Genomic DNA, 17,022 nt, shown 5'->3' with positions numbered 1-17,022 from the left:
AAGGATGAAAGATTAAGAATTAATGGGTTAGGATGGTTAAGGAGTTTGGAATGAAAAGACGCATATCTGTTTTGGATCAAATCTGCAACGAATGGGATGTTAAGGTCTTTGTGAATGAGTTGTGACGTAATAAGGAGCATCAAGGATTTTACGTAGGATTTTGGATTGTAACGATTGGATGCAAGAAGAATTTGATGGTTTGGTGGAGCCCCAGAGCTCAATTCCATATGTCCAAATTGGTCTGCTTATTGTAGTGTATACTATTTTTTTGTAGTACTACCGAATGAACAGTAGATTTACCGATGTTAAATTCATGATGTTAAATGTAAAATGTTTAACCATGTTAAATGTTGTAAGTATGGAATTGTGAGTAGCCATATTTAAAGTCATGTTAAATGCATCACTGCTCTTACTGGATTTTCTGAGCTACTTGCCTTGTAACCTTTTGTTCCAAAAATTCGTACTATTGTTTACTTTTAAATTTTGATTAAAGTAGTTTATTACAACGCCTAAATTGAAGGAAAAGTGGAAGTTGTGAAAGCTTGGTCCCTGAGTATCTTGTTTATCTTTTAACTTCCGAGGTACTGACTACTGTCATTACATTATTATTATTCCCATACACTGCATTATTAGTTTTAAAAACATCCAAAACAATACTAACACAATCAAAACACAAACTACGAGCAAGTAATATGCATAATACTACATTGCTTGTTCCTACGACAACAAACCAAATGGTGACGAGTTCAGCTGGTCTGTTGCGTAACGTCATTCTCCATTCAACAGAACTAGTAACAGACTCTCAATCATGTTATATGTTATATTTGTTTAACATGGAAACAGAAGGAAATATTTCTCCATTTAACATGAGTTTTTCCATTGAACATGTTAAACTAAGGATCATGAATACCCCTTTTGTTTGTTGTGTTAGGTTACTTGCTCGTAATTTGTGTTTTGATTGCGTTAGTATTGTTTTGGATGTTTTTATAACTAATAAATCAATAGATGACAAAAATAATAATTTAATAACAGTTGTTAATTGCCCCGTTTTGGTTCTCTACCTCACAAGTTAGAAGATCAACAAGACATTCAGTAGACTTCCACTTTTCACTCAATTTAGACATGTTGTAATAAATTACTTTAATGAAAACTTAGAAGTAAACAAGAACAAGAAGTTTTTGAAGTAAAGGTTAAAAAACATGTTGCTCAGAAAATCCGCTAGGAGCTCTTATACATTTAACATGACTTTAAATAGGGCTGCTCACAATCCTATACTTATAACATTTAACATGGTAACTTGATTATCCCTAATAGAATCATGAGCAATGGTGCTGCATTATCTGCGTTCTTGATTTGATCATTTCATTATCTACTGTTCGAAAATTCTTATTGTGAATTAAGAAAAATAGTAGAAAAATAAATTTAATGATTCGGTGCGGAAAATGGCTATTTCATTTTAATTCTGAAGGTGCCTCGGATGGGTTGTTTGCATTGGCTGGTACAAGTTGTTGAGGTGTAAATTTTTAGGCGCAAATCAAAGCGCTTATGCTGCAACAATACGTTTGTTTTCAGTTTGAACTGTTTTAGAACTGCCAAATAATGAATATCTGTGTTCATTTCAGATATTATCAGATAGTAAATCAATATGTTTTAATTAATTTAACAATTTCCCCAACCTTTGGATTCAATTATTAACTTCTGCTTAAGATTGTATATTTTAAAATTCTATCGATCTGGTGTAAATACATGGTTTCAAATCTTGTTAATTACCTTTAGCTGAATAGCTCTATTAGGTTTTTTAGTGTGTTGTTCTTTGGTAATTTCAAAGATATGGGACTCCGAAAGAAAATTTAATGTATTTAACATTTTAAAACAGCTGGCAATTTTTATTCCCTGTCGCTATACTTTGCATACTCTTTAATTTTAACTGATAACAATTCATAGTTTTTATTAAAGTAATAAAAAATTGGGGTTGAAACTTTTTTCCACCGGGTTTGTACTATAAATAGTTTAGAAAAGCTCTATTATGTTATTGTGACAGGAATCGACATTAAGTTTTCCCACAATTATTATAACTGTGATAGATTACCTATAACTATTTCTGAATTTTCAAAAGCATTCCAGGATTATCTGCACTTGAACAATGGCAAAAGAAATCTCGAAGAGGTCGAATTATTTAGCGAGATACCGTTATGTAAACTGTGTGAATCAGTGAGCCGGCAAGAATGTCAGAGCTGTTACATGCCAGTTAGATCAGAATGAAAAATGGTTATTATATCTTCTTCAGACAATGATGGTTGACCTGTTTAATATCTCAACAACATCCATTAATGGATTTTCCCGCTAAATATTCGAGATAAATTTAGTTCGTAAAGATATCCGTTTCTCGGAAGGGAAACCGTAGATTGTCATGAGTTGTATTGTAGGAGTCGATGTCATTAAGATAGCGAAGGTCAGTAATAAGTATCAACCTTAGATTAATCTTACTATAATCCTTGTCTTTTATAGATAAATGTTATACGATCGGTATAAAAAATAACATGACAAAATATATTTTTTTTTTTTAATTTCATCATCATCGCAGATTAGAAAAGGATTTCTCAAATTTTCATTCATCTCAGTATTTCTGTAAAAGTACCTCTACACGTTTCCAAACTATGGTTAATTCGTGCATGTACAATCATGTGGAAGGGTTATTTGGATCGGCATAAATTTTTCACCGGATTTATTTATTTCGGGCCAAATCAAAGGATGCTTGTGCTGCAACCACACTTGTATTCAGTTAACATTATTCTAGAACTACCAAGAGATAAAAATTTTGTGATTTTCGAGTTTTAATAACTTCAAAAATTTCCCCAACTTAAAATTTTTTTTAGTTCCCCTTCTATCGATTTGTTATGAATACATTATTTCAAATATTGTTAATTAACTTTAGTTATTTATTTAACATAGCACTAAAATACATTTATAAAGACATTATATGTAGTTAAATAATCAAGTTTTTGATAAAAATTCAAGAACAAAGGTACATGACGGGTTGGGGTGTTGGTCCGAGAGCGCCCGGTTCGGAATGTTGTGGGTTGGAATCTCATCTGAGGAAGTTGATATTTATTTCTCTGCGGTCCCTAGAAATGAATCTTGACACTTACACCTTAGCATGCGATGGCAACTCTGTTTTTTAACGGTTGATTATGAATAATTTTTATTTTAGAAGAACATTGAGATATAGGCAAATTACCTGAAACGTTCAAACTTAAAATTAAAGTGCTGATTCTTTCAGAAAAAATAATAATAATAATTATAAGAGAAAATTTATTTCACCTATTTATGTATGCTACCACCTCCTTTAAGCCACCTGAGTTTTAGTACTCACAAGTGCTTCTCGATTTTGAAAAAAAAAAATTATTTCATTTCGAATTTCATTGAAATTCCCAATACTAGGTTTCGACAGACATATAAGAAGTCCAACAGCTTTATAATAAACTTCAAAATGCTTCACTTTATATAATATATTGACTGCACTCAAAAATCATTGAAATTATAATTATTTCAAATATGATTGTAAAAAAACTAAAACTCCTTAAGCAACACAAAATAATTATTAAAATATAATTGGAATATCCTAACCAAAAATTCTGGAATCTCTAATCTAACTAATACACTGGTGAGTCGTTTCGTAAATTAAGACATCAATCATCAGTACAGAAAAAATGATGTACATCTCACATCAACAGTCCAAAAATATTCATCGACAAGGTATCTAAACAAATACTAAGTTTTTAAAATAGTATATGGATAGACACAAACATGAGTATGTCTTTAGAGGTTTTGGAGTGATGTGAGATTTGTGATTTTCAGTTCTGACTTCGCGAAATGTTCGACTTCAAACGGTTTATTGTTTGAAGTTTATTAACCCAAGATTTTGTCGTTGGAATTTTTTATATTTCTATCTAATTAATATGAAGGTTATATAATTATTAAAATACCTAATTGGTTGTCCAATAAAATATTTAAAAAAATGTCAAATGTTAAAAAAAATATAGTACACAAGAGTTAAACTATTTATTGTTTGCATAAATAATTATTGTGTAATGTCTCAATCTGCTTCTAGCCTGTCACACCAAATTCAATTCCATGCATCATGCAAAACACTACTGTACAAAACTCACACAAATTATTACTAAATAAACGCGGTCATGTCAATGTTTTTGTTTTTAGATATTAAATTTTTAGATTGCCTTTTCAATGATAAAAACTGATAAAATCTCATGTATTTAACCACTTCCAAACCTAAATCTGGTAAGCAAAAATAGCGGAAAATCTTCAATTTTTTATTCTTTCGTGTTATCAAAGACGTGAAATCAGATATTATTTAACGCTGTCGTGATGGAAAATAATCATTCTGAGAAATGCTGCCATAAATAAATTGCCTGATCATTTATACGTCAGTATCAGGCGTTTACTAGCTAGATAATCATTTTACTATATTTAATGATTAAATCTTTAAATAAGGATTTGAAATCTTACAGTACATCGTGTAAAAAAAAGTCCCAGAGGTTTGCACTTGAGGTTTCAGATGGGGCAGGTCGTTGTGGCACAGGCCATATTTTTTTTATTTGTTTTTTCCTACAAAATTGCTTTTCACGTAGTTTTTCGTATATGGAGGCAATTAATTTTATAAGAAACAAATTTCTAAAATTTAAGCTATGTCAAGGCATGCGATTGACTATTTTGTCAAGAGCCTTGTCACATCTAAATTTTTGAAACCACAGGGTTTAGAAATAAAATGACCTCCTTTGTAGGAAATCTAATTTAATTTAATTGTGTACATGCAGTGGCCAATAGACAGTGTAAAATAAAATCAACAATTGTAGTTCTGTTAATAGCCAGATTCTGCTCATGTGTGTTTGTGGGTTTAGCGAACTTAATCAGCCTCCAATGGCTCATTATCAGAGGCGATACGAGGGCTGCGCTGGGATCTGGAAGAGCCCTGCTCTACCCTTCAGTGGGGAGGGGGGTAAAGTGGGCTCAGGGATTTTCTAGTCGAGAGTGTAAATATCGTACATAATATTATAACTATGACTAGTGAATATTTTATTAATTTATTTTTTTTATTGTCATATTAGTTAAAAATGTTACTTATTTTATTTTATCCTTATTTTTTTTATTTGCTTAGTTTGATTTTTTTAATTAGTTTATGTTCTTTATTAACCTCTCTGTTCGTATACATATACATATTTTTTTTTTTTTAAATGTTAGAGTTAGACATCTGATTTGACTGAGCTAATATTTGTCTCCTCTATATCGTCGAAACAACATGGTTTAGAAAAACAAATGTTATATAACAACATTAGTTGCAAATTTAATATACCTCAAATCTTTCTAAGAATACATTTTCAATACCTCCTTTAGTTTTTATGTAATTTATTTTTCTTTTATTTATTTTAATTTTTTTAGTTTTAGAATGAATGTGATGATTTATCACTATTACTTATTGCCCAAAGTTGTGGCAGATAGTAATATTTATCAATAAATAAAATTAAATAATTGTGAAATTTTGTACAGAACTCATTTCATCAAACCGAATAATTTTAGAGGGGGCAAAAATCAGATAAACATACGGGTTTTATCACATCTATATCCTGTATCCATTCCAAACTGACGCATAAACCCGTGGGAAATTTTTACTGGTGCTACTAAACAATAAAAAAGAGGTTAATATTTTATTTTTTTCAATGTTAGAATTAGACGTCTGATTTGACTGAGCTAATATTTGTCGCCTCTATATCGTGGAAACAACATGGTTTAAAAAAAAAAACGTTATATCACAACATTGGTTGCAAATTTAATATACCTCAAATCTTTCTAAGAATACATTTTCAATACCTCCTTTAGTTTTTATGTAATTTATTATTCATTTATTTATTTTAATTTTTTAAGTTTTAGTATGAATGTGATGATTTATCACTGTTACTTATTGCCCAAAGTTGTGGCAGTAATATTTATCAATAAATAAAATGAAATAATTGTGAAATTTTGTACAGAACTCATTTCATCAAACCGAATAATTTTAGAGGGGACAAAAATCAGATACAGGCTTTATCACATTCATATCCTGTATCCATTCCAAACTGACGCATAAACCCGTGGGAAATTTTTACTGGTGCCACTAAACAATAAAAAAGAGGTTAATATTTTATTTTTTAATGTTAGAGTTAGACGTCTGATTTGACTGAGCTAATATTTGTCGCCTCTATAACATCTAAACAACATGGTTTAGAAAAACTGATGTTATATAACAACACTAGTTGCAAATTTAATATACCTCAAATCTTTCTAAGAATAAATTTTCAATACCTCCTTTAGTTTTTATGATATAAAACTCTGATTAATTATGATTTTGACATATCCATTCGTTTAGTAGCTTCATCCATACGTTTCTTTTTTTTTTTGTTCCAGAACGTTTATTTCCACACTGTTTTCTATTACAATTTATTTCAAATTAAATCCATCTAAAAAAACTAAATGTCCTTTTTTTTAAATTTCGAATGATTTTATTTGGAGCTGGATTAAGGCAGGTTAATATAGATATTAAATATAAATTTTTACATAGAAAATTTATATTTTAAGTCCTCTAAAAATAGTTTTTTTTGTATAGAATTCTAGATTCAAATAATGAAGAGGAACTAATCAATGTTTTAATTTATAACTTTTTTTCTTCTTTTGCTGAAAGCGTTTATTTCAACATTTAATTAAAATATTAAGTGAGAAAAAATAATAATAAAAATTGCATATTTAAAACGGGATTCAAATTACAAATGCTTATGCCTCTGAATTAGGAGTAAATAATAAACGAGTAAGCAAGAGAGTACTAGGTTACCGATTGGAGGTAGGTTACGGTTACCGGTCACTCAAATGAGCTACAGGATGTAATAGGTTAAAAAGTGTAATAAAATATTTTTTCAGTATTTTGATCTAAAATTTAAACTATTTTAGATCAAAATACTATAAAAGGTTCAAGTAATATTAATAAGTAACTTGAGACATGGAACTTAAAAGTCGGTTGTAGATTTAGCTCTAAAAATTGATACCAAACAGCAGGAGGGAAGATTAACCTCTTTTAATACAATAATTTTTCAGTATTTTTGGTTCAAATTGTTCCAAAAGAATCTCAGATCTCATTGAATGACGTAAACTATTAAATTTGAAAATCGGGTAAGCCGTTTGCTCAAAAATTTTAATTTGTTCTGGATTTATCATCTTATCCCTCGCTGCCCTTAAATTAGTAAAACATTTATTGGTATTTGAGATACATAAGGTTTGTTGTTGGTATCTTCAATTATAAAAATTTATTCGAATCAACAACACTTTTTCAAAATCAGCCTAGAGTTAATGGTTCATTGATAAGCATGCTATTGAAATCTGAAAGTTTTTTTTTTATTCACAAATATCTTCAGTATTTTTTATATTTAATTATTAGTAAGAATATCACAGAGACGGGCTCGATTGTTGTACAAAAGTAATTAAAGAAACATCTTACTTCATACGACCAGGTGCAGGAGACTCCGGCGAATTTCTGCACGCACCTCCCCAACTCGACGTCTTCGTGCGTGGTGTAGAGGTTCTTGAGACAGTAGCGAATGTGGGGTGCCACCCTGGCCAGGACTTCTCTGCTCATGATGACACCCGGGCCTCCCATGCAGAAGTTCTCGTCGTACTCCAAGCTCAGCAGGCCGAACTCTTCTTGGTTACCGCGGCCGGCTTGTCCGATGAAATGGGCTTTTTTAGAATCGACAGACCTGTTTAGAAAGATAAAAATATTATAAAAAACACCTTTATTAAAACAAAAATTTAATATCCAAAACCAGAAAATACATTTACAAAACCACTACAGAACATTACAATTTTTTTTTAAATTATTTATTTAATGTAATTTACAACTGTATAAAATAATACAATAGGTAAATATGTAGTATGTTTCATATACACTTGAAAATCTTGGGAAGGAACCACCCATTGGTGGTACTTCAAACATTAATTTAAATTAGAAGGTCCCGTGGCCATCTTCTTGTTACAATTTTAAAAACGTCACTATAATTATTGGAAGAAGATAGTTAACCATATGAAGTAGATTGTAGGAAGACAGTCCAGTCAGCGGTCAATAAAGGTATCAAAATAGTAAAAGAAAACTATTTATTGTTAAGGAACGTTTGCACTTTGCAGGGCTTCGTCAGGGCTGTCTGATTGAAACAAAGATGTCGATTTCGTTATCAGTTATCATCCTTGTTTTAATCAAGATAGCCTTGATAAAGTGGAGCGAGACGTTCATTTACAATAATTTTTTTTTTCTACTATTTTAATATGTTTATTGACTGCCACCCGGACTATCTTTCTACAAGTCACTATAATTATTTGCTAATTCGTTAAATATTAGACTTGGAACGCAATATAAGATTAGGTGATATGCATATGTTATGGCATTTAAAAATATATAAATAAGCCAACCCATTCATAAAGCTTTTCACATGCCTCAAATACTATATTCTATTGGTCATTTTACAACATCCAGGCGGAAAGTCGTGGAACTGAAAAAACAGTCCACATTATTCAGTATATTTTCCCGTTATTAATAAAATATAGGGGAGCAGTGTGGAGGTTTGGGAGCGCTCCGGGGTCCATTCGGCCTCATTAATTGGGGGATATTCTGACGGTATGCATGGTTCTAATCGAAACAGTTCTTCTTAACAGTTCTTCCTTTATAAAGTACTAATCCTCAGACCCTTTATGTTTTGTAGTGGTACGGATTTATTTTATTAGTTAAATGTCGTTATTTCCCGATGAATAAGGTCCCATTGTTTTATCTATCTTTTTAAACAATTTCTTATTTTTTTTGTAATATTAGAGACCAGATGCATCATAGTCCTTCATGAAACAGTAGGTCAGTCCGTAGTGTGTTGGTGCATAACCATAACATGCGGATTTGTAAAATCTAAATCGACTCTCAGAATGCACATTAATATAAAGAGTAATAAAATTAATGATAATTATTTTTAATAATTGATTTTCCTAATTATTAATTACTGAGCTGTAAATTTAAAGAATTTAAGCAAGGTAGTAGTACAAGTGTACTACGTACTCATAAAATTGAGACATGTAAACAGGAACATAAACAACCATCGTTTGGTCGGGTCAATTTAGATTTACTTTATTGACATTGATCACAATTGGACGGGAGGAACGTTCAAAACAAAACAGAATAGTTCTGTAAAATACAATGTATGAAGAAGTTTCAGCCCATTTCCTAACTACTTAAGTTAATTATATCTACAAACGAAATCTTAATTGTAATAACATCTTGAAAAAATATATATGTAATAAAAAACTAGTTTACATACTTACGAAATATTACAACTAACTAAATAATGAGGAATCACCCGTGTGAGTAATAAAATAAACAAATATGCTCGACATGTATTGGTAAGAATAAAAGTGGGGCATGCAATCAATATTATGTTCATTGTTAACAACGGTATAATTGTACCGCTGTGAAGTCTGAGGGACAATCTTTACGAGAAAAATTACAAAAGAAAAGAAAACAATACAATCTTTTCAAATTAAAGTCCTAAGAATCGCATTTGCTTGGTTTGTAAGAATAGTCAATTGCAAATGGATTCAATAGAGGATTACATCAAAAAAGTGTTCATTAAGTTCCACTCACAGGAGCAGTGACGTACAACTTGGGAAACCCAACCTCACCGAGAGCGAAGACTGAAGCCCAGCCTGCTGCAGAACGTTCAGTTATAAATTCTAAATTTATCAATTCTATTTTTTATATTACTTCTATTTTATTTTATTTTTTTCCATTAGAGGGCAATTGTATTATTTTTTTTTGTTAGGTCTACGAATGTCGTTATTTTTTTTATTAACTTTACTTCTCTCTTATTAAGGATTATTATTTTTATCTATTTATGTTATCTTAATTTTTTTCTTTTTTTTATAAAGTTGTATATTGTTAGGGGAGTCTTTTGTACGAGACTATACCCTCCCATAATTAACTAAAAAAAATGTAACTGTTATATTAACCATGTAACACAGGTTACCTCACCAGGCCAATCTGGTATTAAATAAAAAAAAATAAATGGCATAATTTAACAAATGCAAATGGTAAAGAAAGAAAATCAGATAAGGAATGAACAGATATGTGTATACTATATTATCTGCATACGCAAAGATATATCTTTATTAATTGAACTCTTCTGATTACTATCATTATTAATCCTGAGGACGAGGTCATCTCAATAATTGAAATGATAATTCCTACGATATTAAATGAAAAAAATATATAGTAGATTGAAAAAAATACAATATCTGTACTTAATTTACTATTATTGTGTTAGGGAGTCATTCGTAATACAGATTATGCACTTTAAAACTTAACATTGAGTATTAATGCCTATTAAGAAGAATCATACACCATAATTGGCAATCAACGAGTAAATAATAAAGTAGCATTATTTTTAGTAGACTAGAATTTTATTTATTAAAGATCTATAATTATCGACGAATCAGAGAATCAATTATAGTAACAAAATTGTCTTTTTACTTGACTCCGAGGAATAGTAACTGTAAAGTGTAACCTCCTTTTTTTGTAACCTCCTTTATTATTATATTTGCTTAATACATACATATTACATGATATATGTATATCAATGAAATATCATATATATCGTGTCATATGAATGTATGATAAAGATTACAAAAAAAAAAAAAAATTAAGACACTGTAAAGTGTCTATATTTAACACTTATTATGAACAACTTCCTTTATTTTTAAACGGTTTTATTTAGCTCACCACGTTTGTTTTATTTATTATTATTTTTTAGTGAGATTAATTTTCAAAATTAAGGTGAAAAAATTTCTTTGAAAAATATAATATAGCAAATAAATTTTGAAAATAAAAAAAAAAAAAAAATCTATTAGTTTATATATTTCTTTTAAAAGTAATGGAAGTTTTTAATAAATGAATTTTAGGTGTAATGTTAATTAATAAATAGTAGATAAACAAATCCAAGAAAAAGAGACATCATTAGACTTAATGATTTAAATATAAAATAGTTTATTATTCTGGAACTAGGCCCTTTTAGAACAATTATGAGGTGATTTTAATTTTACACCAATATATATTGGTTAAAAATCTTGTGGTCACTTATATATATATCATAGTATGGCCAATTATAACTTATATTAAAATTGTAGATAAATAATTTTAGATACAGAAAAAAAAAAACAATAATAAATTTAAAAACTAACTGATTAAATGGTGGACTGGAAGATTATTGATTGACCGTGTGTAAAGATGAAAGGAATATGGTCCGGGTGCGGTCAAAAAAGAACAAAAAAATAGTAATGGAAGATTATTGATTGACCGTGTGTAAAGATGAAAGGAATATGGTCCGGGTGCGGTAAAAAAAAACAACTCAAATAGTAGAAATATACTATTTTAATGAGCCAACGTTTCGTCCCACGTTGCAGGGCTTCTTCAGGGCTATTTTGACGGCAGTCCTGATTAAACACATTTTTAAAAAAAAAAGAGTTACTTATGAATTGTCTGTGCTATTATAATATTGGATTAGACTGGCGAAGTAAAAGGTATTTAAATAGAAGGGTTTTAAACGAGGGAAGGGTTGGCACATGGCGTATTAGGGGGAATGAAGTATGTATTATATATGTGTTTATGCGTATTATACATGCATTAGATATGTTTAGTAAATATGAAATTACTACTCCTGCGAAGAAGACCATCACAAACTTCTTTATAGTACATTAAACTAGCTTTAATTTGAGTGAAGCTAGACAACATATAGTGCACTCAACTAGATTTAAATTGAGTGCTAATAGACATCTGTTCATGAGGTAAAAAATTTCCTAAAATAAATTTACTAACTACTGATTTTTTAGTATATTTTTTATGTTTTTTTTAAAAGTATATCTCGGGGATTATTGATCGTAAATTTAAAACTTTCATGTGTTGTATTCCCTTTTACTACACTTGGCAGACTCGTCAATTTTGACTAGTAATTATACATAGTTTTCATATAAGTAATAAAAAATTACCCGGGTTCTTGTACTAGTAGGTAATAGTACAAGAGCCGGGAAGAAAAAAAAACGATTACTTTAATGAAAACTATGTATAATTACTAGTAAAAATTGATAAGTCTGCCAAGTATAGGCAGGGGGAATAAAAAATGACGGCTGTTCAAAACGTTATAAATAATTAATTTTTCATTCGGAGCACTATATCTTTAAAACTACCAACAACACTATAAAACTTAAGAGAACATTATTTAAAGTAGCATAAATTTGCTAAAATATGAGCTCTAATAGAGCTATTTACTTTGAATAGTTCCCGAGATATAGCCTTTTAAAAAGCAACATTTCATAAAAAAGTACTGAAAGATCAGTAATTAGTGCATTTATTTTGAGAAATCTATATCTCAAAAACCGTTCGACGTACAGGTGTCTATTAACACTCAAATTAAAGCTAGTTAATGTACTATTAAGTAGTTTATGACCTTTACCTTCGTAGGAATAGTAGTTTTCATGATATTTGCTAAAACAAATTGACTTATAGTTGTTCGGACAATAAGTTTGATTTATGAAAAAATATATCTCTGGAACCATTCGACGTACAGATATCTTCGAGCAATCAAATAAAAACTAGTTAAATTTACAATAAAATAGTTTATAACATTTAACTTTAGTCTACTCGTAGGAGTAGTAGTTTTTATGATATTTGACAAAATATTAAATTCTAGTTGTTTGGATAAATATTTGATTTTTGAAAAAAAAAATATATATCTCTGGAACCATAGGACGCACATATATCTGCCAGAACTCAAAATGAAGGTAATTTAGCGAACATCATGAAAACTACAAATACTACGAAGATAAACGTCATAAACTACTTTATAGTCCATTAAACTAGCTTTAAATTAAGTGCAAATAAATATCAGCACGTCGAATGATTTCTCAAAATAAATTCACTTACTACTGATCTAATAGTACATTTTTTTAAAATGAAATTTTGCTTTTTAAAAAGCTCTATCTTGGGAACTTTTGAACTTAAATAGCTCTATTAGGGCCCTTCTTTTAGAAAATTTACTCTATTTTCAATGATATTCTCTTAGGTTTTCTGGTCTTGGTGGTTTTAATGATATAAAGCTCCGAATGAAAAATTACTTTTTTTTAACGGTTCGAAACAGCCGCCATTTTTTATTCCTTCTGAATATACTTGGCAGAGTCATCAATTTTGACTATTAATTATACATAGTTCTCATTAAAGTAATTAAAAATTAGGGTGAAATAACTGGCTTTTTTCTCCTTCGTTTCTCCAGCGGGCTCTTGTGCCAGTACGTAACCTACCCGTAGTTGTTGCGTTTATAGGAATAGGAACTAAACTTTTACTTCAGTTAAATATATGTGAGTTGGTTTTACTTTTGTACTACTCTCTATCACGTAGCTTAATGAAAAAAGTGCGTTCTTTATAAAAGGCTCTGTATTTTAAATATGGGCTTATAGTTTAAGGAACGAACTCTTGTCTCTGCTCAAACATAAATTCCCTCTTCTAGAGCAGCTATATTTTATTTTTGTCTAAGAAAATGTAACTTCTTGTACTGAAAGTAAAGGGAAAGTCTGTATCTAGTATGCAGTCGGTTCGTTATCTGGGCCTATATTTAGATAGAAGTCTTACATGAAACACTCCTACTTGACTTGAATGGCGCCAAAGGTTATTGTCTCCGTTGATGGGTTACAAAACTGAATAACTTAAGAACTAAAATTATGAAAAAAATATATATATTCCTTAGATTTTGTTTAAAATTAATTTGAAAGATGTACAATTAAAACAAAATTTTTTTTTCATTAGACTTCCAAACTTAGAGTAAAACAGCTAAGCTAGAGATCCTTAGCTCGAGGAGCCACACTTGTATATTTACTAGATATTTTTGATTAGAAGATATGGAGATTACAAAATCTCTTAATTCATGATGATCAGGTTTGATTTTTTTTTTTCAACATAACTGGAAAAACCTGCATATTCTTCAACAGAATCAGCCTACTATGTCGATGAAAAAATTAATTTTTATGTATGTTTTGAGATCGGTCGACGTAAACTTTGAGACATACTCCGCCTCCTTCGGTATTCTATAGGGGTATTCATGATCTTTGGTTTAACATGTTAAAGCGTGTTAACTGGAAAAACTCATGTTAAATCGAAAAAAATTGCCTTCTTTTGCCGTGGTAAAACGAAATAACATTTAACATGCCTGAGAGTCTGTTACTTGGTCTGTTAAATGGAGAATGACGTCACACAATAGACCAGTTGAGATCGCCACCATTTTTTTAGTTGTGACAGCTCAGTTCTTTCGTGTGTTTGTGGTATTCATATCCCTGTTATTAAACCAGAATGGATAATTTTAATGATAAATTTGAGAAAAAAAAACAATGTTATTTCATTCTACTATCTGAAAATTTGTAAACGCTTGCCAGATAAAAATCTCACTATATGAACCATGTAATTATTCTTAGGGGACATATGTCCCAGAATAAAGTTATTTTTTCATTTCAGTTCATAAGCTAAACTTTCACACAAATTCCACTTTTCACTCACTCTAGGCATGTTGTAATTAATTACTTAAATCAAAACTGAAGTAAACAATAACATGAGGGTCTGGAAGGAAGGTTATAAACATAAAGGCTTAACAACAAGTTGCGGAGAAAATCCGCTAGGGGCTCTTACGCATTTAAGATGACTTTAAATAGGGCTGCTCACAATCTTATAGTTATAACATTTAACATGGTAAAACATTTTACATTTAACACAACATCATGAATACCCCTTATGTAGCATGTGATCAGTAAGACCTTCAAATAACTGCTTTCCGTGCATTGTGAACGTTCTTGGAACTTGAAATAACACAAAGGTATAAATGATATAAGACTGAAGGGTGATGTGGGGTTACGACTCGTCCATATTACTTTCACATATTAATACATCCAAAGCACATAAATGAATTCTAAAAATAACCCTCAAGCTTTGTAATCAAATGCCATTTAGATCGAAAGAAAATATCATTGTTACTATTATTTTTTAATATATCTTTTATAATATTAGAAGATTCTAAGTCAAATATTTGAAAAAAAATTCTATTTAGGACTGCTGGACATTTTAGATAATACAGACTTATCAACTTAATAATGTGAACAACCCATGAATGGATAAAGGTTCAATAATTTGTAAGGAAGTACTGCTTCTCTAACAACGGTTATACAAGGAGGTAGTTTTTTCAAGATAACGCTCAACCGCCAGATTTTTCCCTAATTAAGTCTGTATTGACCGAACGATTTGGATTCAAACCCGGGTTCGAACCGTAAGTTCTGATTAACATAAAACTTGCATGCACATACGGGGCATAGGTTCATAGTCTCTTCCAATTATAGTAACGGAGCCCAATTCATAAAATCCACGTCAATAAACCTTAATAATGAAGGCCTAAGGAACCCGAAGGTTCGATGCCGATACCACTAAACGCTCTCTGTATACATCCTTCCAGTGATGCCGCTCCAAACCCAATTCTACTAAATCTGTTTTAACACAGTCCTCCCATCTACGTTTCGGTCTATCCCTCGGACGTTTACCCGTTGGTTCAGTGTTTATTAACATTTTAGGGATCAGCTCGTTACTAAGCCCTACAACCTTACACGCCCATCTTATACGCCGCAATGCTATAACTTTTATAAGTTAATAATATTTATAAATTATTATAATACTATAAATTCTATTTACCGGGTGTAGTCCCTTAATGCAGCATTGTGTAATCTTCTAAATTCTCCCGTTAATTCATCCTTTTTTGGTCCGATTATTTTGCGTAATACTTTATTTTCGAAAACCTTAAGGCGCTGTTCATCCCTTAGTGTAAGGGTCTCGCATCCATAAAGAACTGTGGGAAGGATAATAGTTTTGTAAATTCTAATTTATAAATTTTTGGATAGAGGGCCCGAGCTGAGCATTTCCGAAATTGAAAAATAACAAGCATTTCCCGCTTAAACTTACCTTTTATTTCCTTATCAATTTGTTTTTTTCTATTTAACAAAGAACCAAAATACTTAAACCTATCTACCTGTTCAAATGTATTTCCTCCTATATCTATATCACCGAAATTGATCGCGTTTCTACTGCTAACCACGTATTTTGTTTCAATTTTAAATTGGTTTCCACCACACTTTACACGGAAGGGAATTTCTAGCAGTTTAAAAATCTTACTAATTAACAATTAATTTAATAAATTTACGTATTTCGTTTTGTTTTTCATTTTTATATTTCTACTATAACTCCTTAACGATTAAGTGCATGTTAGCGAAAATGTTATAATGAAGCAAATTCATAGAGCATTAAATTCTGCGTCAAATGAGTAGCGTATAATAATAACTTGGTCAAGTAGGTCCTAAAATGTTAATTGTGACGTCTAAAATGGTTTTTTATTTCAATTTTTCTAATTTTGTTATAAACTGAAATATAGTACTTTATACGATTCCAAGGTTAACAAAGAAACGCATTTCTGGCTGTATAGTAAGGAATTGCGAAAGTTTAAATCTTTCTAGAGCACTAATATCAAGCTTTTTTATCTATAATTTTTCTTTTCGATTTTTCGAGCTCAAGGTATATAATTAAAAATGAATTTTATGGAATGAAAACAAATTTATTTCTCCTGAGTAGGGTGCTCTAATTAACAACGCGCATAATTATACCAATGCACCTTTAATTATGGAGGTCTTTGGACTATTAATTAGTGTATAAAATTATTATTATTATACACTATAAATTATTATTATACGCTATAAATTATTATTATACAATTCTTAAGAGGTTAATAATTATAAAAAATATTAATTGGTGGCTTTATAACCGAACTGTCTTACATTAGTTGTTCTCCGCTATTCTTCCAGTTCTTGTTCCATATCCTC

General features: G+C 30.2%; 2 protein-coding genes across 10 annotated transcripts in view; one reads left to right on the top strand and one right to left on the bottom strand.

Moving 5' to 3' along the window:
- Nucleotides 1-17,022, top strand: part of Hrb27C (Heterogeneous nuclear ribonucleoprotein at 27C) — a 181,879-nt gene that overhangs the window by 65,835 nt on the left and 99,022 nt on the right. The gene's annotated exons all lie outside the window — the stretch shown is intronic.
- Chsy (Chondroitin sulfate synthase) overlaps nucleotides 1-17,022 on the bottom strand; it is a 149,294-nt gene that overhangs the window by 90,527 nt on the left and 41,745 nt on the right. For both annotated transcript variants that reach the window (XM_024361943.2, XM_014417642.3), the window contains exon 3: nucleotides 7,541-7,799. In XM_024361943.2, coding sequence (XP_024217711.1) covers nucleotides 7,541-7,799 — 259 coding nt within the window. The remainder of the gene's footprint in view (nucleotides 1-7,540; nucleotides 7,800-17,022) is intronic.

The sequence above is a fragment of the Halyomorpha halys genome, unplaced genomic scaffold (genome assembly GCF_000696795.3).
Source record: "Halyomorpha halys isolate HHAL.00 unplaced genomic scaffold, Hhal_1.1 Scaffold164.1, whole genome shotgun sequence".
NCBI classification, from domain to species: Eukaryota; Metazoa; Arthropoda; class Insecta; order Hemiptera; family Pentatomidae; genus Halyomorpha; species Halyomorpha halys.
This window is presented reverse-complemented; position numbering and strand designations above follow the sequence as displayed.